At 42.4% G+C, this 18,896-nt stretch overlaps 1 protein-coding gene across 7 annotated transcripts in view; it reads right to left on the bottom strand.

The window, feature by feature from the left end:
- Positions 1 to 1,387: 1,387 nt before the first annotated feature.
- LOC311033851 (uncharacterized protein) overlaps positions 1,388 to 18,896 on the bottom strand; it is a 59,431-nt gene continuing 41,922 nt past the window's right edge. For 4 of the 7 annotated variants that reach the window (XM_084041542.1, XM_084041537.1, XM_084041541.1 and 1 more), the window contains 11 exons: positions 17,926 to 17,985; positions 14,559 to 14,717; positions 13,443 to 13,542; positions 12,389 to 12,662; positions 10,958 to 11,522; positions 8,480 to 9,971; positions 7,792 to 7,883; positions 6,761 to 6,914; positions 6,156 to 6,274; positions 4,491 to 4,581; positions 1,388 to 3,727 (listed from right to left, as the gene is read on the bottom strand). In XM_084041542.1, the coding sequence (XP_083897668.1) occupies positions 3,189 to 3,727; positions 4,491 to 4,581; positions 6,156 to 6,274; positions 6,761 to 6,914; positions 7,792 to 7,883; positions 8,480 to 9,971; positions 10,958 to 11,522; positions 12,389 to 12,662; positions 13,443 to 13,542; positions 14,559 to 14,717; positions 17,926 to 17,985 (3,645 nt within the window). In that variant the 3' untranslated portion in view covers positions 1,388 to 3,188. The remainder of the gene's footprint in view (positions 3,728 to 4,490; positions 4,582 to 6,155; positions 6,275 to 6,760; positions 6,915 to 7,791; positions 7,884 to 8,479; positions 9,972 to 10,957; positions 11,523 to 12,388; positions 12,663 to 13,442; positions 13,543 to 14,558; positions 14,718 to 17,925; positions 17,986 to 18,896) is intronic. The other 3 variants (XM_084041543.1, XM_084041540.1, XM_084041538.1) reach the window with 1 other exon arrangement.

The following is an 18,896-nucleotide window of genomic DNA, read 5'->3' on the forward strand; positions in this document are numbered from 1 at the left end:
GGTACTTTGGAGGTACTGTGATGTGTTTTTTTCACACCCTATAGATTTACAGTCTATTATTACAGTCCAGAATATGTGATCTATGATGATCAAGCATACGTATATAGGTCACATTTATCACGTCTTATATAGCGGGTATGCTTACCTTTAAAGACGTGACTCAACCCTGTGCCTGGGACCCCAGCGGCTACAAAATACTATTCCACCACCAGCAGATTCAACAGATGAAATGAATTGATTCCTAGTGTTACAGGTCAATCCACAACCCAAGTTTAGTACTGGGCTTTCATTTAATGGTGCAGTAAGTGTTTTTGTTGTTGTTAAATATCTCTATATTATGATAGTAATCATTGCTATATAGTGTATTTGATCAGTTATAGGGGTCTCCCTGTCTCTCCAGTTCTTGAATTCACTTGTAAATGTATTTATGCTCAATGTCAGTCAATTCCTTCCAACCTGAAACCCATCAGTCATTATAACAGTTCCCAATCTCATTTGGCCATGAGTTCTCCTGACATCACAGGTAATTTCCCAGTCTGTACTGTGAAATGAACAGTAATGAACCAGACAAGAATCTACTCAGCTGTGATATAAGCCCTTAATATCTTTAATATACATTTAAAGATAATCTCCACTACAGATCAGACACTATGTTAATCAGGTGTGCTGGTGGAAGAATACATAAAATATATTGAGTGGAGCTTTGTGAACCACTTCCCAGGGAATCTATTTCATATTTCATTTTGAGTGATTTGTGGTTTATTTTTGATGCATTTACATTTGAAGTATTTTGTATCAAAATAGATTCTGATTCTGTATAGCTGTTAGTTTTCATGGATAATGTGCTTGTGCAAAACATTCATGCATGAAGTTAACTGGTGTGGCTTGTTGGATGCAAACAAACAAGAGCAAACTAAGTTTTTAGTACAGTAGCTCGTAGCTGTCTTCAATGCATATAACTGGCAGGTGAATTGAGCAAATAGAGCCGGCCTGCTTGCTCAGGGGATAAATTTAATCTTGACCATCAGGTCAACATTTGTGTCAGATCCTGTGTCTAGGTAGCTCTGGTCCATAGCGTTAGAAGGAGCTCTCAACTCCTTCTAACGCTATGGACCAGAGCTAGTGTCTATAGGTAGAGACATGACCTTTGACATGATCTAAATGTCTCAATAGAAGAGCAGGGAGAAAAAATACAATCACCCCAATAGTATAAGTTATTCATAAAGAAAAAGTTACATGGTGAGGCTTTGTGCATTAGAGTTCTTCTGCATGTGTGAGGGTTAGACTCACTTGAGTAAATTATTGGAAGTTGGACAAAGCAATGACAGATTGAGGAGTTCTTAATTTTTTTCAGGTCTTGGAATTATACAGGGAAACAACAAAAAAGTGCTGACATTTGTTCTTTACTGAACATTTTATGTACAAGAGAAATTATCAAAGGCAATACAAAAATAAAACAAAATGCATAAAACATAGATAGTTCCTGTAATTGAGACAGAGAAAGGTACTTACAGATGGAAATTTAAGTTAATACATTGGCTTTCCTTAAATTATGAATTGGGCCCTGCACCAAACTACTGTATTGCCCCAATTTGTATTTTCAAATGTTTATTTGTGTTGTTTTTAAAAGAGTAGTAGTTGTAACAGATGTCTCCCATTGTCCACATACTATGTAGCAAATTATCATACTATAATAAAAAATATTTGACAATAAAAATGTTAAATCTGCATTGTAGTCGTTCAATTATTATTATTATAATGTTTTGCAGGACCACAGACAAATATTCCATACATAGTTGTCCAACAATAAGCCAACAAAGAAACAGAAAATACTTAATACAGTCTGAAATGTGTTCTGAATACTCAGCTCTCATTAACATGATTGATATGAATAGTTTAGTCTCCACTGTCACGTGTTATGACAGTTATGGTAATAATATTGAAAAAAACATTGATCAAAAGACGACTTTACAAGGGCAACAATTTCAGGTGTTGTGGATCAGGGGTTACCAAACCTTTCAGCTCGAGACCTTCCCAGGACCCATACTTACACAAATACATGATCAATGAATCACTTTACTGTATTTCAAAAATAGTGAAAATAGCTGATCTATAAGCTCACAACCCATCGCACGTGAAGCGCTGTGAGCTTCTAGATCAGCTATTTTGAATATTTTGGATTGTTTTTATTTATTTTTTAATTTGTGAAATATATATTGAAATATATTCTTTGTTTTTTGTTGAAAAAATACAATACATTGAATAAAAATAATGAAATTGTAGGAAAGGTAAAAAATGTTTTATCCTTTCATAACCCCCATCCATGATGCCGGTGGCAATTGGAAAAGTGGACAACATTGTCCTTAAAATGTTGTCCAAGTATCATGGCCTTAAGATAAAGACAGGCTTACATAGATGCCCTCCTGTCAACTCGTTCTGATGTCAAAGATGAATCAATAAATCATCAGTTTTAAGTTCAAGAGTGTCATTCTAAACAAACTCAGTGTGAATAATTCATACTCTGTACAAAAGAATAATTCCTATCCTTCTTTCTGTGAAATCTGTGCAAATCTCACACAATGTGAACTGTGCATTATTACTGAAACATAAACACATTTTCAGGTGTGAGAATGTATTTGGCCATGGGTTCTCACTCACACCTCAGAACCCAGTCAGAATGTAGTCTCTCAACCAGACACAACAACAACATTCTGATAGTTTTGTCACGTACAGTATGTACACACCCACAAGTAGGCAATTTGGGTCCTGGCAGGTCATTTAAAAAATGACATCGACCCAATTATGTACGGCAATCTTATCAAAGAAAGTACAATGCGATAAAGAAACAACATTTAACTAGGTGTATGCTCAGTCATGTGACTGAGGGGTTAGGTATAGGTACCAATCAGACAAATCCTGAAGATAGAAGAGAAGCGCGTAAGTGGATATGAACAGATATAGACGCTAGGAGTGCAAATCAGTTTTGTTCGGGACTCTTTCAAGGTTCAAGGTTTCAAGGTTTCTTAATTGTTACATCTTGTGTATGGGTACATAAGAGTAAAATTATTTTGTTCTGCTTTCCTGTTCCTCTTGACCAATTAAGCCCAAATGTGACCCTCTCAGGCCTTTTGTTTTGCAAACTTGTGCCAGAGTTCAGTCTAACATTGGACATGACTTTTACCAAGAGATCACTGGACAATTTGAGGCATCTCACTCCAAGCTTTGGCCTTCTTCTTGGCTAGGGCCATCCAGGGAGGCTCATCCTGGGGTAAAGAGGGAGAAGGTGAACTGGGGCTGAGCGGGCCCCTCTGGGATGGTTGGGTAGGGCTGGAAAGCCCTGGAGCTCTGGGTGGAATTGTACCAGATTGGGCCAGATTGGACGATCTGGTTGAAAAAGGAGGGGAGGTAAGTGTAGAACTCGACTGGCCTAGGGGTCTTTGATTGGGGTGTGTGGAGGTTTGGGGCTGTGGTGTCTTGGTTGAAGGGGGAGTTTTGGCGAGGGATGGGGGGCTTGCGTAGGGAGAAACTCTTTGGGAAACTGGGACCGGAGTAGGGGCAGAGAGGGCTCTTGGGGATGGGGTAGGTTGGGACAATGGTTTGGGGGCTATGGGGGCTGGGTGTGACTGGGATTTTGCTGGCTGAGGTGGCACAGGGGTTGGAGGGGAGAAAGCTCTCCTCCCTTCTTTTTCCACAGGTGTTGTGGGCTTGGTGGTCTCCAATGAACTCCCTGTGGGCGGATGGACAATCACACGCACACACACGCACACACACACACACACACACACACACACACACACACACACACACACACACACACACACACACACACACACACACACACACACACACACACACACACACACACACACACACACACACACACACACACACACACACACACACACACACACACACACACACACTTTAAATGCAAGAGAACATTTTCATGCAAAACTCAAAACACTACTATGAGGAGTTCAGTGCAACAGCGCCCCCGGCTGTCTGATTCATGATAGTATGTGCCTGTCAGTCATGCTCAAGCATTCTTCATCTGGCGGTAGATTCTCTATTTGGACATTATTCTAGCCTACAGTATATGTGGGACTGTCAGTCAGATATTGTAAATTATTCACAGAATTATCTGCCGGGTGAGATATTATTGCTGTTGGCCAGTCCTGACTGCAGACTGCTTGTTGCCTACCACTGGACTATAGGATAGGAGACCAAATTATCATGTGACACATTGTAGTTCTTCATTTTTATTATTTATAATTTCGTCAAACATTCATATGTTTATCATAAATTGTTTGTAACAAAAACAGAATTGTTAATAAGGAAGGACGTTGTAAATGACCTCATGTTCACGTTTATGAAAAAATAAATGATTTCCCTGTGTGTGTGCGTGCGTGCATGCGTGCGTGCGTGCGTGTAGGAGGGAGTAATCTATGTTTATGCGGTATACGCTATACTGTATGTGTGCACATCCTAACCTTTGCTAGAGAGCTCTGGTGTCTTGAGGTGGTCCCTGCAGGCAGCTGAGCTGACGTACAGCGGCAAGGAAGACTTCCTCTCGGGCTCCTCCTGTCCGCAACGCACACATCAATCAGCCATGAAACACAGTTTGGGCAGGTTGTTGTTGTTGTGTGCACCTTTTGTTTCTCCGGCAGTGGAGAACCACTCCGGAGACAGTGCTAGTGTTAACATAACATTACCTCCCATGCTCATGGCCAGTATTCTTCCCTCAATTATTTATATTTTCTACTTTCCCTTTTCCAAATAAAATCGAGAATTAACCCATTAAGACCGGGAACGCATCTGTGTGTCATTGTTAGATTTCTATGGGTATTCAAAAATAGCAGATCTACAAGCACATAGCGCGGCACCATGAGCTTGTAGATCTGCTATTTTTTTTTAATCGTGAAAATTTGTGGCAAAATCTTGGATTATATATTTTTTAAAGCGAACATTTGTAAGATATTTAGTTCCAGGAACCCCCAGAAGCAAAGATTTGAGTTACAAATATCCGCAAGAAAAAAGAAAAAAAATCTAATATTTGCACAACTTTTCATGATTTTTCAAAAAAAGCAGATCTACAAGTTCATAGCATGGCACTCGGCTACGAGCTTGTATATTTGCTATTTTGTAATAGCCCAATGAAATCTAAAAATGACACACAGATGCATTCCCGGTCTTAAAGAGTTAAGAAGGCTTTATTTTGTCACTTAATGATACAAATGCATAAAGGTGTGTGCCAGTGTTCTAGCCGGATCTCAACTCTCCCTGGGGTCCCGGTAACCCAGACTGCTGCTAGGTATTCTGTTCTGCCAGGTACAGTACAGTAGCTTACTGCATTCATCTGGTGTACCAAACAGTCCTTAATTAGGCAGCTTAAATGAAAACCAGAAAACCAGAAAATGTCCAGGGCGCCAAGGGCGAAAGTGAGATTCACTACGACAAGGTTTGGCTTCTTTGTTTGTGCAGTGATAGATTCATGGTAGCAGAACCACACAGCAAAACACAAATAATATTTGTCATATACCATTATATAATTTCACATTTGCATCTAATGTACAGTCTACTGTGTGGTCAGTGGTGGTAAAAGTACTCAATTGCTTTACTTAAGTAAAAGTATCAATACTGCAATGTAGAAATACTCTGTTACAAGTAAAAGTCCGGAATTCAAAATTCACTTGAGTAAAAGTACACAAGTATTGGCATCAAAATGTACCAAAAAAGTTACACTTAAAGTACCAAAAGTAAAAGTACTAAAATGTTTGAAAATAGCAGATCTACAAGCTCACAATGCGTCGCGATGCGACGCGTTGTGAGCTTGTAGATCGGACTATTTTCAAATAGCCTATGCATAATATAGGGCTTAAGTGGTTAGTGTATGTTTTGTAACGTAATCATTTATATCTGCAAAGTAACTAGTAAATAAAGTTTTCAAATAATTGTAGTGGAGTAAAAGTACAATATTTGCCTCCGAGATGTAGTGGAGTAGAAGTAGATGTATAGACAATTGGAAATACTCCAGTAAAGTAAAAGTACCTCAAAATCGTACTTAAGTAAATGTACTTAGTTACTTTACACCATGTGTGTGTGTGGTATGCAGCAGTGGTTCCCAAACGGGGCATCTGATTGTGAAAGGGCCTGACCTTCCTGAGGGTGCTCTCGTCCAGTGAGCTGTCTTTGTAGATCCTCTGTTTCTGTCTGGCCACAGAGATCCAGCTGGGGGGATCTGAACCACTAGGAACACCACGAGCTGATGTCATGTCTAAAACAACAGCACAGCAAAAATGTCCAAGTCAAGATTTTAATTTTACAGACATGAACACTCTGTAAACTTGAAAGCAATTGCATTCAAAAATTCACACAAAGTATTTTCCTGTCCAAATGAAAGAACTGGGGTCAAGTAGAAGGGATGAGGGTTTTGGTTGAGGTTCTGCCCGGTTGGATATGAACCCACGTTTGGGGTTACAGTAACAGTGGTACAGTGTTTCCTCTATGAAGTGGTTAAAAGGATCATTTCAGTTGTTCATTCCCTGTTTGTGGGTAGATTTTGTATAGCATGGTGCACAATGAGACCTAAAACAATGCACCAAAAAAGTGAGAACTGTGTGTGTGTGTGTGTGTGTGTGTGTGTGTGTGTGTGTGTGTGTGTGTGTGTGTGTGTGTGTGTGTGTGTGTGTGTGTGTGTGTGTGTGTGTGTGTGTGTGTGTGTGTGTGTGTGTGTGTGTGTGTGTGTGTGCATGCCGCATACCTGGGGTACACTTGGGTTTCTCTCCTTGTACGTCTGGCTTCCTTGGTAGGGCAGGCTTGATGGCGACTGGCTGACTCAGTGAAGGCTTAGCACTGACTGGATGTGGCGGAGCAGCCTTGTTTATAGCTGGTTGGGCTGGAAGCTCAACAGCAGGCTGAAGGTGAGAGTAAAATCAATTAGAAATACAGGCATGAAACCTCAACCCCCACTGGTGAATAACACAAGAATTCTCCAACCAATTAACCACTTTAACCCTTTGTTCTTAGAGAAACAGACTTGGGTTACAACTGCACTTGGATCGCTTTTTCCCGTCTACACCAAATCTCTTTGCCAAGAATAGCCAATCTTGTAGATTTGCTAGTTTTGGCTAATGTTCCCCCCAGAATATGGATGCTAGGGGATCCGTTGTGAGCTTGTAGATTTGCTATTTTTGGCTAATGTTCCCCCCAGCATCTGGATGCTGGGGTTCAAGTGATTACTTGAACAAACCTGCCTTCAAACAGTGGTTCTAAACTGGACTAGTATTACTGTATAACTGCAGTTATGAACATCTGCTTCCACAAATTCCTTATTTAGTTTCGATCGTATGAATTGTGATGCCTGGGTACAAATGAGCCTCACACATAGAGCAAGTTCAGTCAGGAAACTCTTTGCAGTTGCTGGCGGCCGACCATTGGTCAGCCTCAGCTCCTCTCTTCTATTCTCAACCAATCACATACACACTTCTATAATAAAGTGCCCCATTTAAACAATTTGCTGTGTCGTCTCATGCTGCTGTTGCTGTCCTAGGAACTATTTCTCACCTTCCACCACCCCAGTTACCACCTGTTGTTTTGTATTTGCTTTTACGTACTATGGGGATACTATGGGAAGGCCTCTTATTTGGTAGGGGAGATGTAGTGTTCTCCCTTGGAGTACCTAAAAGCAGATCCATTCATAACCAAAACAAATAAATGTATTGCTCATTTTATATTCATTCAAAAATATTTTCATTTAATTAATGAGTTGTCCTAACTGATTATTATTATTACCTCTGTGTTCTCTTCCTCTGAGCTGAAGCGGTGCAAAACTACTGTCCTTCTCAGCCGAACACCGAATGGGCTCTCCCCCTGAACTGGACTTTCTTTAGGATAGAGATTGTGGAAAAGGTTTATGTTAGTTAAGTGTATAAAATACAAACACAAGTGTGGTAAAAAAAACGACCTCTTGTGACCTCCTTTTGTCTCCCAACCGACTGCTTGGATGCTGTCATTACAGACACAGAGAGGTGTACAAACAAACATGAGTTCCTTTGTCCTTCTTGTTCGAACAAACTACATGGAGGGCATTGGTCTGATGGAAATTTAGGCTCAAAGAGTGGTAGCGTACATCTGACGGTTCCGACCTCTTGGTGGTAGGTGCTGGCCCGAAGTGAATTAAGATCAAATAATAAAAATAGGACCGCACAGGCGCACACTATAGCTCCCTTTGTCAAACTTTATGAAATCATTTTAGAGTGACATTTTGAGCGAATGCTCCTCTTCAGACTGTGTGTGAATCTCTGTAATGATTTAATACAGTTTGGCAAAGGGACCTATAGTGTGCGCACTGTGTGGTTCTACTTTTATTCTTTGATCTGATGGCAATATAGACACATTGTTGACACAGAAACACAAGAAACACAGAAATACACAAACTAACAAACGAAACACAGTTGAATAAACAATCAAATCTTTTTACCTTCTGTGGCTGCAACAGTGGAGGTCTGAGGTTTAGCAGGGGTGGCTGTCACATTGCTCTGGGTTTTACCAGGGATAGCTGTTACGTTCCTCATCCTACTGGTAGGGCTCAACACAACCTCCACCTTAGTGGAGCTCACTGGCTCTGCTTTAGCTAGAGGGTTGGACTGAGACGAGGAGGAGGCAGAGGAAGGACAGGATGTAGGGGAGGACGGAGACGGAGGAACAACCGGCTCGTCGGGGCTCCCTCCTCCTGTAGATAGTGATCTCTGCCAGGCGGGGGCGATAGTGAATCGAACTTTGCTCTGGTCTGACCCAATGGATGGCTGTTTCTCAATTTCTTCTGTGGTAGTTGGAGGACCGGAGGGCTGTGGAGTTTCTTCTATGGTTTCTGCATCAGTGGGGGACCGTTTGCCTGCTTCTTTGTCTCCGAGACCTGCTGTGTCCTCCTCCACGCTGAGGCCACTAGAGGACTGTTTTACAGTGTCTTGCTCTGTCGCTGTGTCATTGATTTCTCCTGCAGTAGCTGCTCCAGTCGACTGCTGGTCTGGAGTCACTGCTTGCTGTGAGCTGAGAGAGACAGAATCGGTGCAGACAATGGCAGCAATACTGGTGTCATTACCGGGTGTGCTGGGAACACGGGTCTCACTCTCCTCCTGTGGTTCAGTCTCGGAATAGCCGTGCGATTCTGGAAAGGCGCAACTGGGAGGCTGGGAGGAAACAGCGGCTTGCTGTGTGGCTGCTGGTTCCACAGCAAGTTGCTCTGGGTCACTTTGGTCTTCTTCCGGGGTGTTCATATCTAGATGCGACATTCCCACGCTCGCTTGGTCCACATCCTGTTGATCTGTTTCCACACCCGCCTGGTCACTGTCAGTTGGCTCCACCTCAAGTTGGTTCCTGTCCATGTCTGGTTTCTTTTCCATCTCTCTCTCCATCTCCACGCCTTCGTCGTCTCCCTCCTCTTCATCCGCTCTTTCATCCGCGGAGCTTCTGCTGAAAGTAGCTTGGTGCTCTGGTTCTGTGGAGAAGGGCCGGTCACACGGCTCCGGGTGGATCGGGGTTTGGTCCATGTGCTCTGCTGCTGCCGCAGGGTCCACTTCCTGCACGCCATGCAGCGCTTCGTCTGCCACCGGCGCCGCTGTTGGAGTTCCGACCATCGTTTGACCAGGAACCATCTCCATCATCGGCTCTTCCCTTTCCTCTTCCTCACCCTCATCTTCCTCAACTCCCATATCCTCCTCCACACTCTCTTTCCCATCCCTCTCCTCCCAAGCTGCCACCTCCTCCTCCTCCTCCTGCCGCTGATGCTTCTCCTCTTCTTTCTCCTCCCCTTCCTCCTCCTCTGACTCTTTTTCTGGATCCGTCACTTCCTTGTCTCCGTCGCTCTCGGCTCTGTTCATTCCAGTCGTAAGCGGGTCATCCTCTTCCTCTCTGGTGTCATGTCCAGGTGTGACTTCCCGGGCCTCCTGTGCCTCCTCTTCATCCTCCTCTTCCTAAAAAGAGAAAATGAAAAGGAATAGAGAGGCAATAAGCAGGAGATAAAACAAAAGGTGAGAAGAGAGAAATGGAGATTTGATTTGCTTGCCAGAAGTTTGGTCTACATAAACAAAACAAAATCTAAAAAGATGACAAATATAAATACGCTGTTAACCAGTAACCACCATATCGTCGCTGTCGGGCAGAAACCAGATATTTTTTATATTTTTTTTAAATAAACCAGTGCTCTTGAACACCCTTTACGTCTGTGTGTGTGTTTTACAAATATTGAACCAATGAAAAGTATTAAAAAGAGCTCTGACTAAACCTCCTTACTCCATTGGATCCTCAAAACTGTCGGTCAAACCACTTAACTCCAACTTTGGAGATGTTTTTGGGGCGGTGTAACCGCCCCCTTTTGGACACTGACCAATCCTGCACCGTGATTGGCCAATAGTCTACAACGCAGTCTACACCCCTAACCCTTCCACAGTCAATGCAAATCTATACTTTTGCAAAGTCAGCCAATCACATTACAGCTAGTGTCATCACCACTAGCTGTAATGTGATTGGCTGACTTTGCAAATTCAGGACTGTGATTGGCTAGCGAAACACATGACACATGTGCAGCCCTATGAATAGCAGTATGGACTTAAAAAAAGTAATTTAACATTTTTTTAAGTGAGTCATGTTGTGATGACCACACACCGCCCACTTCACACTGGGTGTGATTTTTCATCATTGATTAGAATTAAGGTGGTTTTTGACATTAACAGTCAAAACCTCCTAACTCCACTTGAGCTGTACTTGGGGTGAAGTGATGATGATATAAGGACACATTCAAGTATCTGACATGTATATAAAGTCACCGTACCAACTTTGATGAGGCAGTATTGTGTTGATCTAAAAACACGTTTTTTCCTGAAACGTTAAATATTTTGGACATAGCTGGTTTCTGCCTGACAACAGAGATATAATACTGATGATTCTCATCGATACTTACATCTTGTCCTCTGAACTGTCCCTCCAAGGCCTTCTCCTCTTCTTCTTTGGTACCGTCCTCTTCTTCCTCCTCTTCCCCAAAAGCTTGACAGGAAGGCGTCAGAAGTTCCTGGGCGGGTGGGGTCAGGGAGCCGGGGGAAACAGCCTCCTCCTCTCTGTCAACCTCGTTCACCTTCCCTTCATCTTCTATCTCCACATCTCCGTCCTGCTCGGCTTCCAGCACCTCCAGCGCATCCTCCGACCCCTCCTCCTCCTCCTCCTCACTCTCCTGTTTGTCTTCATCCACACGTAGGACGATGCTGTCGGCCTCCAGGCCCAGTGAGCGGGAGGTGAGCGGGGTCTTCAAGGAGCTCAGCACCTCCTGTAAGAAGGAACTCTCCTCTTCCTCCCCGCTTTCCATCCCTCCGATATTACCCAGGACCCCGTCGTCATCGTCGTCATCTTCTCCCTCGGCTAACCCCAGTGGGAAGTCTCTCTCGGACCCGGTCTCCCCTGCGCCTCGTCTGTAAGTGAGGCTGGTGTCCGGCAGATACTCTCTCTGACAGGTAGGGAGCTCTGGGGTGAGCCTACAGGGTGCAGAGAACAAGTCATTGTCACACTGCTGGGAGTGGAGAACGGCATGGCGGGTCAAATGAATATACTGTATAGAATGAATATTCCACTAAACATGTTGGAACTCTTGTGTCTCTCAAGGGTTCAATTCCCACCCCACCTACTGTACAGTGCTGCATGTCACCCCCCCCCCATCTCTACCCTCACTTTCATGTTTTTCTTCACTGTCATCTAAAAGTAATTTAGCCACTAACAAATTAGTAGAAACTGTATCAATGTTCTGTTAAATGGACCTAAATAACTAAATACATAACTAACTTGATATGTAAGTAAGTAATATAATACTTACAGTCTTTGTTTTTACCATGACCAAAATTCTTTAATTTTGCATGCTCTCTATAGAAAGCAAAATGCACTGAATTTGAATGTATTATATTTATAAATAGACTGACTGAAATATATAAATAAAGATTCTTGCTTGTGCTACTTTCACTGCTGTTCACAGCTCTATCATAACCTCTCTAACCCATTTGTTTTATCCTTTTCATTTCAATACACTCTATATCAGTGGTTCTCAAAGTGGGGTCCAGGCCAGGGACCCCCAGGGTTCCTTGAGGGGTTTTCCAATTGGACCCTTACAGGTCTGTAACTCTGAGAGCCATTCAATCCGGGACCGCATCTGTGTCATTTTAGATTTGAACCATTATTTTATACTTTGGCTATTAAAAAATAGCAGATATACAAGCTCATAGTGCCGCACAATGAGCTTGTAGATCTGCTTTTTTTTTATCTAGAAAATGTGTGCAAACGTTTGAGAACCACTGCTCTACAAACAACAGCCATGACACGACACAACATGATCCTTCCAGGGCTGAATCACCTTGAGGCCCTGGCAGAGGGTGAGGCTGGGAGCTGGCCGTCTGGAGCCTCCTCCTCAGGGAGACGTTGCTCGCCATCAGAGAGGAGAGCAGAGGAAGCGTCTGGGGCGTGAGAAACATCCGCTCCCGCTCCTAACTCATCCTCCTCTCCCTCCTCTTCCTCTGCGTCTCTCAACGGGGATCGTATGGAATGCTGTAGTCGTTCCCTCTCCTCTTCTCCCTTTTCCTCGTTCCTCTCCTCCTCCTCTGTCATTCTCAGCTGCTCGCCGCTCAAATCTACCAGACAAGATAGGAGTCACTGTGGTCAGTGGTCACTGGTCAACATTCAGTAATAATAGGCAGGGTTCATATTTGAAAGTGGAGAGGAGATTCTGCTAAAAACAGTTTTGAAAATGTATGTTATTGGCTATGAAAGTATAGAATAGAACAGATTCAAACAAAACAAACAGAGATAGAAGAGCATAGAACAGAACAGGCTCTATCATTCTATAAGAAGACACATTTCTAACACTGGATTTCTAGCCATTTTTGGTGGCTACAAATAGCTGCATAATTATGGTTACTTGTTAGTGTTTTGAATGATTTGGCCTAAAGGAAATATAGACCTGGAGCAACCCTGCAGGTTGAACCCCTGCAGGTCATGGCTATCTGCTCGGACACACAGTTTCCAATGGAGACAAAGTACTTTCTGTCATGAAGACATGCCTTGAACGAACCACGTAAGGACAGTTCCAGAGAGTCCCACCCAGTTTTCTAATCTTTGTAATAGAATTAGGTAACACATAAGATGCGGGAATTGCTACTATTCTTCCTTTACGCCATTTTCACTCACTTGTCTAGGACCTTAGCAGGAGCAACGGCATCAATTCCAATACAACATTTTGAATTGAAGGTATTCAGTAGATCATTAACATGATTTGCAGCTGGGACAGTTCCAGATTTGACAGCTTCCATAAAGTATTATGGAATTCTCATGATTGTATTATGATTTTTTTTTACAGTTTCAGATCTAATGTAGATTTTTGGTCTTACAGAAAAATCAGAGTATACACTGACCTCCCCTCTCCTGCTCGTCTCTCTCTTCAACTGACTCAGCTATGGAAGTGCTCAGTGTCTCGTCCATCAATGAGTCTCCCTCAATCCTCAGCTCCACCCTCTGCATGGAGAATAGACGTTAGACATTATGATGCCATTAGTAACCATTTCATATTCAACATACAGGGCCTGCTGTACAAGAATTCCAATTCTAAAAACTAGTGCACGACAAAACTGTAGTCAATGACTATGTGTGCGGTATTTACTTTACATACTGTACTCATTTAGAGAGATGTCTGAAAGTGTGTGTCAGATAGTGGGTAAGCAGCAGGTTGCAGCCACAAGTTGTGAATGATTTTCAATAACCAGTATATTGACTATATGGGTCAATATGCCCTCTGTTGCGTTGAGGCCAGGAAGGGCCAGGAACATGCAGGCTTTTATTTCACACTAAATCAGTGCTAATTAGCTACCCCCCGTGTATTTGAAGATGTTGCAGTTAGTCTCGTATAGCCAGGCAAACAGCACGCTGGGCAAGACCTAGCCGGTTGAGAGTCTAAACGGAAGTAGCGGAATTTGGCAGAAGTACCGGCCAAGGAAATGACGTTGACGCTTTACAAATCTGTTTACATTCTCCGTGAATGAAACGATCGTTATGATTGGTCGAAAAAAGATTGTTTCCTGGGGAAATACGTACGACGGAAGTGCCACCCCTATAGACACTCTCTGCTTTAGGTCGTGACCAGGCTTTTCTCTTTGCAGATGAGTAAGGCTGGGAACGAGGCTAGGCGATCAGAGATCTCTGCCTACTGATTCGTCTGGAGACATCGTATCGCAGAACCAATGCAAATACTTTAGGGTGGTCCTTCAAATTGGAATGATATCAGGATTGTTTTTCAAGGCAGTGGGTGTAGGTTTGTTAGTGCTGGTTTTCTCTGCCGTCCAAGCCCATTCAATTAACTTAGATTTCCCCAGACGTATCAGCAGTCAGAGATCTCTGATTGTCTGGCTATGCGAGACTACTGTATGTTGCAGTTATAATTAAATCAGTGGGTATCCTGTTTGGTTGGAATGCAAACCATAGTGCTACCATACATGACAGGACATCATTCCGTCGTCTCTGTATTTGTGTCTTACACTAGCTGGTTTCCTCTTGGCGTGGGCTTTGTGCCGCAGGCCCAGTTTGTGTTTGGCTGCAGAGTTATCCAGACAGACATTCGGGCTGGCTGGTTGGCTGAAGTCACCTGGAACCACCACCAGGGGGCTCACCGCTCTACTGGAAGCAGCACAGGACAACTGCGGAGGAAACAGTTGAGAGGGAGAGGTACTAATCTGTATCTCATCACAATTACCAAATCAGAATTCACAATCTTGCACACCTCTATCAATATTCATCCACAGCATGTCGTCCATTTGGAAATACTCTGGTGGCTTGATGACACCGCAGACTTCACAAACGTTCACAAAGAGTGTCTGCTGTCTTGAGCCTTACGTTTGAGATAGACTAAACAGATCAAGATTGTTATGTTGGATTATAGCTTTGTGTGATTTTGTCAAAAAGGTTGGATTTCCACTTAAACGTCAGCTAACTAAGGAAGCACTTAACCATAGAAAAAAAGAGGGGGACAGATGGCAGTGACAGGACAGAGAGAGAGAGAAAGAAAGAGAGAGAGAGAGAGAATTTCCAGCTGTATAAATATAAGCACTCCTTATCAGCAGCAGGACGTCTCTCTCTCTCTCTCTCTCTGACATCACTGGTGATACACCCAGGGTTCCATTTGCTTGAGGGAGATGGGAGGGAAATCCATGCCCAGTGGTGGAAAGTAACTAAGTACATTTACTTACGCACTGTACTTAAGTACAATTTTGAGGTATTTGTACTTTACTTGAGTATTTCCAATACTTTCCTTCTACTCCACTACATCTCAGGCAAATGTTGTACTTTTACTCCACTACAATTATTTGAAAAGTTCAGTTACTAGTTACTTTTCAGATATAAATTATGATATTATGAAACATACATCAACCACTTTAGCCCTATTTTATACATAGGCTATTTCATCTTTTTTAAGTACTTTTACTTTTGTTACTTTAAGTACATTTTGATGCCAATACTTTTGTACTTTTACTGAAGTAAATTTTGAACATAGTATTTCTTTATTGCAGTATTGGTACTTTTACTTAAGTAAAGAATTTTAATACTTTTTCCACCACTGTAATGCCTCTGCTTTTGATTCATTCATCTGGTCAGACTGAATTAAATACATGCATTTCATTTTGGGAAATGCATGTCTGATATGTTTGATATTTATGTTTGATAATATCACAATTAACAATTTAGTAAAAATGTTAAATTGTTAACCCACATTAACCCTGGTGTCCCAACATTTCAAGATTTATCAAATTTAAAAATATATATTTTTTTGCGATGCATTGTGACCTTGTAAATCAACATTTTCACTCTTTCTTGTACGACAAAGTATATAAGGCTTAATGTGGTTGGTTGCCCCCAGCCCCGTGTTGTTTTTACAAAATTGAACACCAGGATACATACACCTCTCTCTCTGTCCGTCCGTCCGTCCGTCCGTCCGTCCGTCTGACTGTCCTTATCTGTCTGTCTATCTGTCTCTCCCTGTCTGTCTCTTCGTTCTGTCTGTTTGTTTCTGTCCATAACTATGACTGTCTCTCTTCCTGTCTGTCTATACAGTAACATGTCTCCCCCCCTCCTCATCATTCAAACTATTCATGCACGTATTTCTTTAAATTTACACCAGTATCAGACAGACAGATAGACACACACTATCTCAACAATGAGTCAGAGAGACCAAAAGTTATGGAAACAAATACAGAGAAAGTAAAGAGATAGATTGTGTGTGTGTGTGTGTGTGTGTACACACACACACACACACACACACACACACACACACACACACACACACACACACACACACACACACACACACACACACACAGACACACACACACACACACACACACACACACACACACACACACACACACAGTTCCAACTGTATGAATCACACACAGCACATGACAACTATTGACCATGGTACTTTACAAACAAACGTGTGTGTCTGTATTTGTGTGTGTGTGTGTGTGTGTGTGTGTGTGTGTGTGTGTGTGTGTGTGTGTGTGTGTGTGTGTGTGTGTGTGTGTGTGTGTGTGTGTGTGTGCGTGCGTGCGTGCGTGCGTGCGTGCGTGCGTGCGTGCGTGCAGAGTTTGTTTGGTTTGTCTGTTTCAATGGGGACCTTTCAAAAGTATCTGTAGATGTCTGATTCTGTTCTGATGAAGGCCGTCAGGGCCAAAACATCATGTTCCTGTGATTGAAAAGAGGTGATGTTTTAATGGAACCAGTGTCGCACCTCTAGTTATGGTTTGTTTTGTAAATTAATAAAAAGAAACGGTTTTGGACATATGAGGTTTCCGCCTGACAGCGACAATATTTAAAGGCAGCTACTTGACTCTGGCTTGACTCCGCCCCGGCATTCGTTCTGGTGGAGATAATAAGAACTGAAATCTCTAAAATGTTCAATGGCTGTCCTTGACTACACTACAACAAAAAAGAAAAGAAAAGAACATTGGAACAGATTTTTAAATCAGAAAAACACCAGTTCCAGTGACTCCAAGAAGTCTGTCTCCAGTTCTTATGTCATTTGGGAAGTGTGTATGTATACTGTATGTCAATGGCTAACTGTACACAGTAAAACCGTGTTAATTTGACTCTGAGAGCGTACTCTAGGAGTTACAAATTGATATATTACTGTGTACGAACACACAGATTGATGATTTTAGCCCATTTTTATGACAGACATTATATTCATTATGAAAAGTACACACACACACACACACACACACACACACACACACACACACACACACACACACACACACACACACACACACACACACACACACACACACACACACACACACACACACACACACACACACACACACACACACAATGGAGGGTTATGTACAGTATGCATGCTGGGTTGCAGTCATTAGATCATGATCATGAGATGTTTTAACATGCCAGTCACATGAGGAGAACACCCCCCCCCACACACATGCACACACAGAGTCTAGAAGTCAGAACATTAAATGTAAACAGACAGATGGAACAATACATCAAAATAAAGCACAATCTCACAAGAAGGCTCAGACTAAAGGGCCGTCCACACCAATAACTATAACTCTATTGTTCACTATTGTCATCATTATATCTGTGATGTAGACTCTGCCATCCACTTGCCTTAGAACAATGAATGTTTATATAGTTATAGTGGTCGGTGTGAACGGCCCAGAAGTCCAAACTTGCAGATGATTGTGTGTGTGTGTGTGTGTGTGTGTGTGTGTGTGTGTGTGTGTGTGTGTGTGTGTGTGTGTGTGTGTGTGTGTGTGTGTGTGTGTGTGTGTGTGTGTGCGTGCGTGTGTGTGCACGCGTGTGTAGGTGTGCGAGTGTGTGCGTGCGTGTAATTACCTGGTCTTCATCGCTGTCTGTTCCTTCCAGACTAAGAGAACTGTTTGTCTGCACCTGCTTCTGAAAGAAAATAGATAGAGATAGAGATAGAGACAGACAGACAGAGGCAGAGGGAGAGAGAGAGAGAGAGAGAGAGAGAGAGAGAGAGAGAGAGAGAGAGAGAGAGAGAGAGAATGTGTAGTGTACACTATTATTTTTTTTCTAAAACAGGTTTCTGAAAAGCTTGTGTTTCTATATCAGTGGTTCTCAAACTTTTTCAAGTCAAGGACCCCCAAAATGATATGTATTTGGCCGCCAATATCAAAATATTTAGTTCCAGGGACCCCCCCCCCGCCCAGAAGAAAAGAGATTTAAAAGATCAAAATAATAGAAGATATACAAGCTCATAGCTGATGAGCTTGTATATTTGCAAATTTTTAATAGCCAAAGTATAAAATAATGGTTACAGCTAAAATCTAGACAGAGATGCGTTCCCGAATTGAATGGGTTGAAAGTGCTGATGATGGTCTGAAGAGGTCCACTCCTTTTTTCACTGTGTCACTTTTTTCACTATGTAAATAAATCTATTTTTGCAACCTATGAGCCTCAACATTTTTTTGTCAGTGTGCTTTTCTGTTTATTCTGGACTGTAATGCTGGCCTCTCGCACCTGACTCTATCTCTCTATCTAAGCCTTGAGTCTAGTGTAGAACATTGGTTCTCAAAGTCGGGTCCGGGGACCCCCAGGGATCCGTGGGGGCGTTCCAGGGGGTCCCCAGTAAAATGTGTTAATATAGCATCACAATAATTTTAACCACTTTAACCATTTATAATTTGGCTATTCACAAATAGCAGATCTACAAGCTCATAGCGCCGCGCTATGAGCTTGTAGATCTGCTATTTTAGAAAAATCGTGAATATGTGTGCAAATCTTTGAATATATATATTTTTAAAGCTAACATTTTTAGCTCAAATCTTTGCTTCTGGGACCCC

Source organism: Gymnoscopelus microlampas (genome assembly GCF_963454915.1).
Source record: "Gymnoscopelus microlampas genome assembly, chromosome: 18".
NCBI lineage: Eukaryota > Metazoa > Chordata > Actinopteri > Myctophiformes > Myctophidae > Gymnoscopelus > Gymnoscopelus microlampas.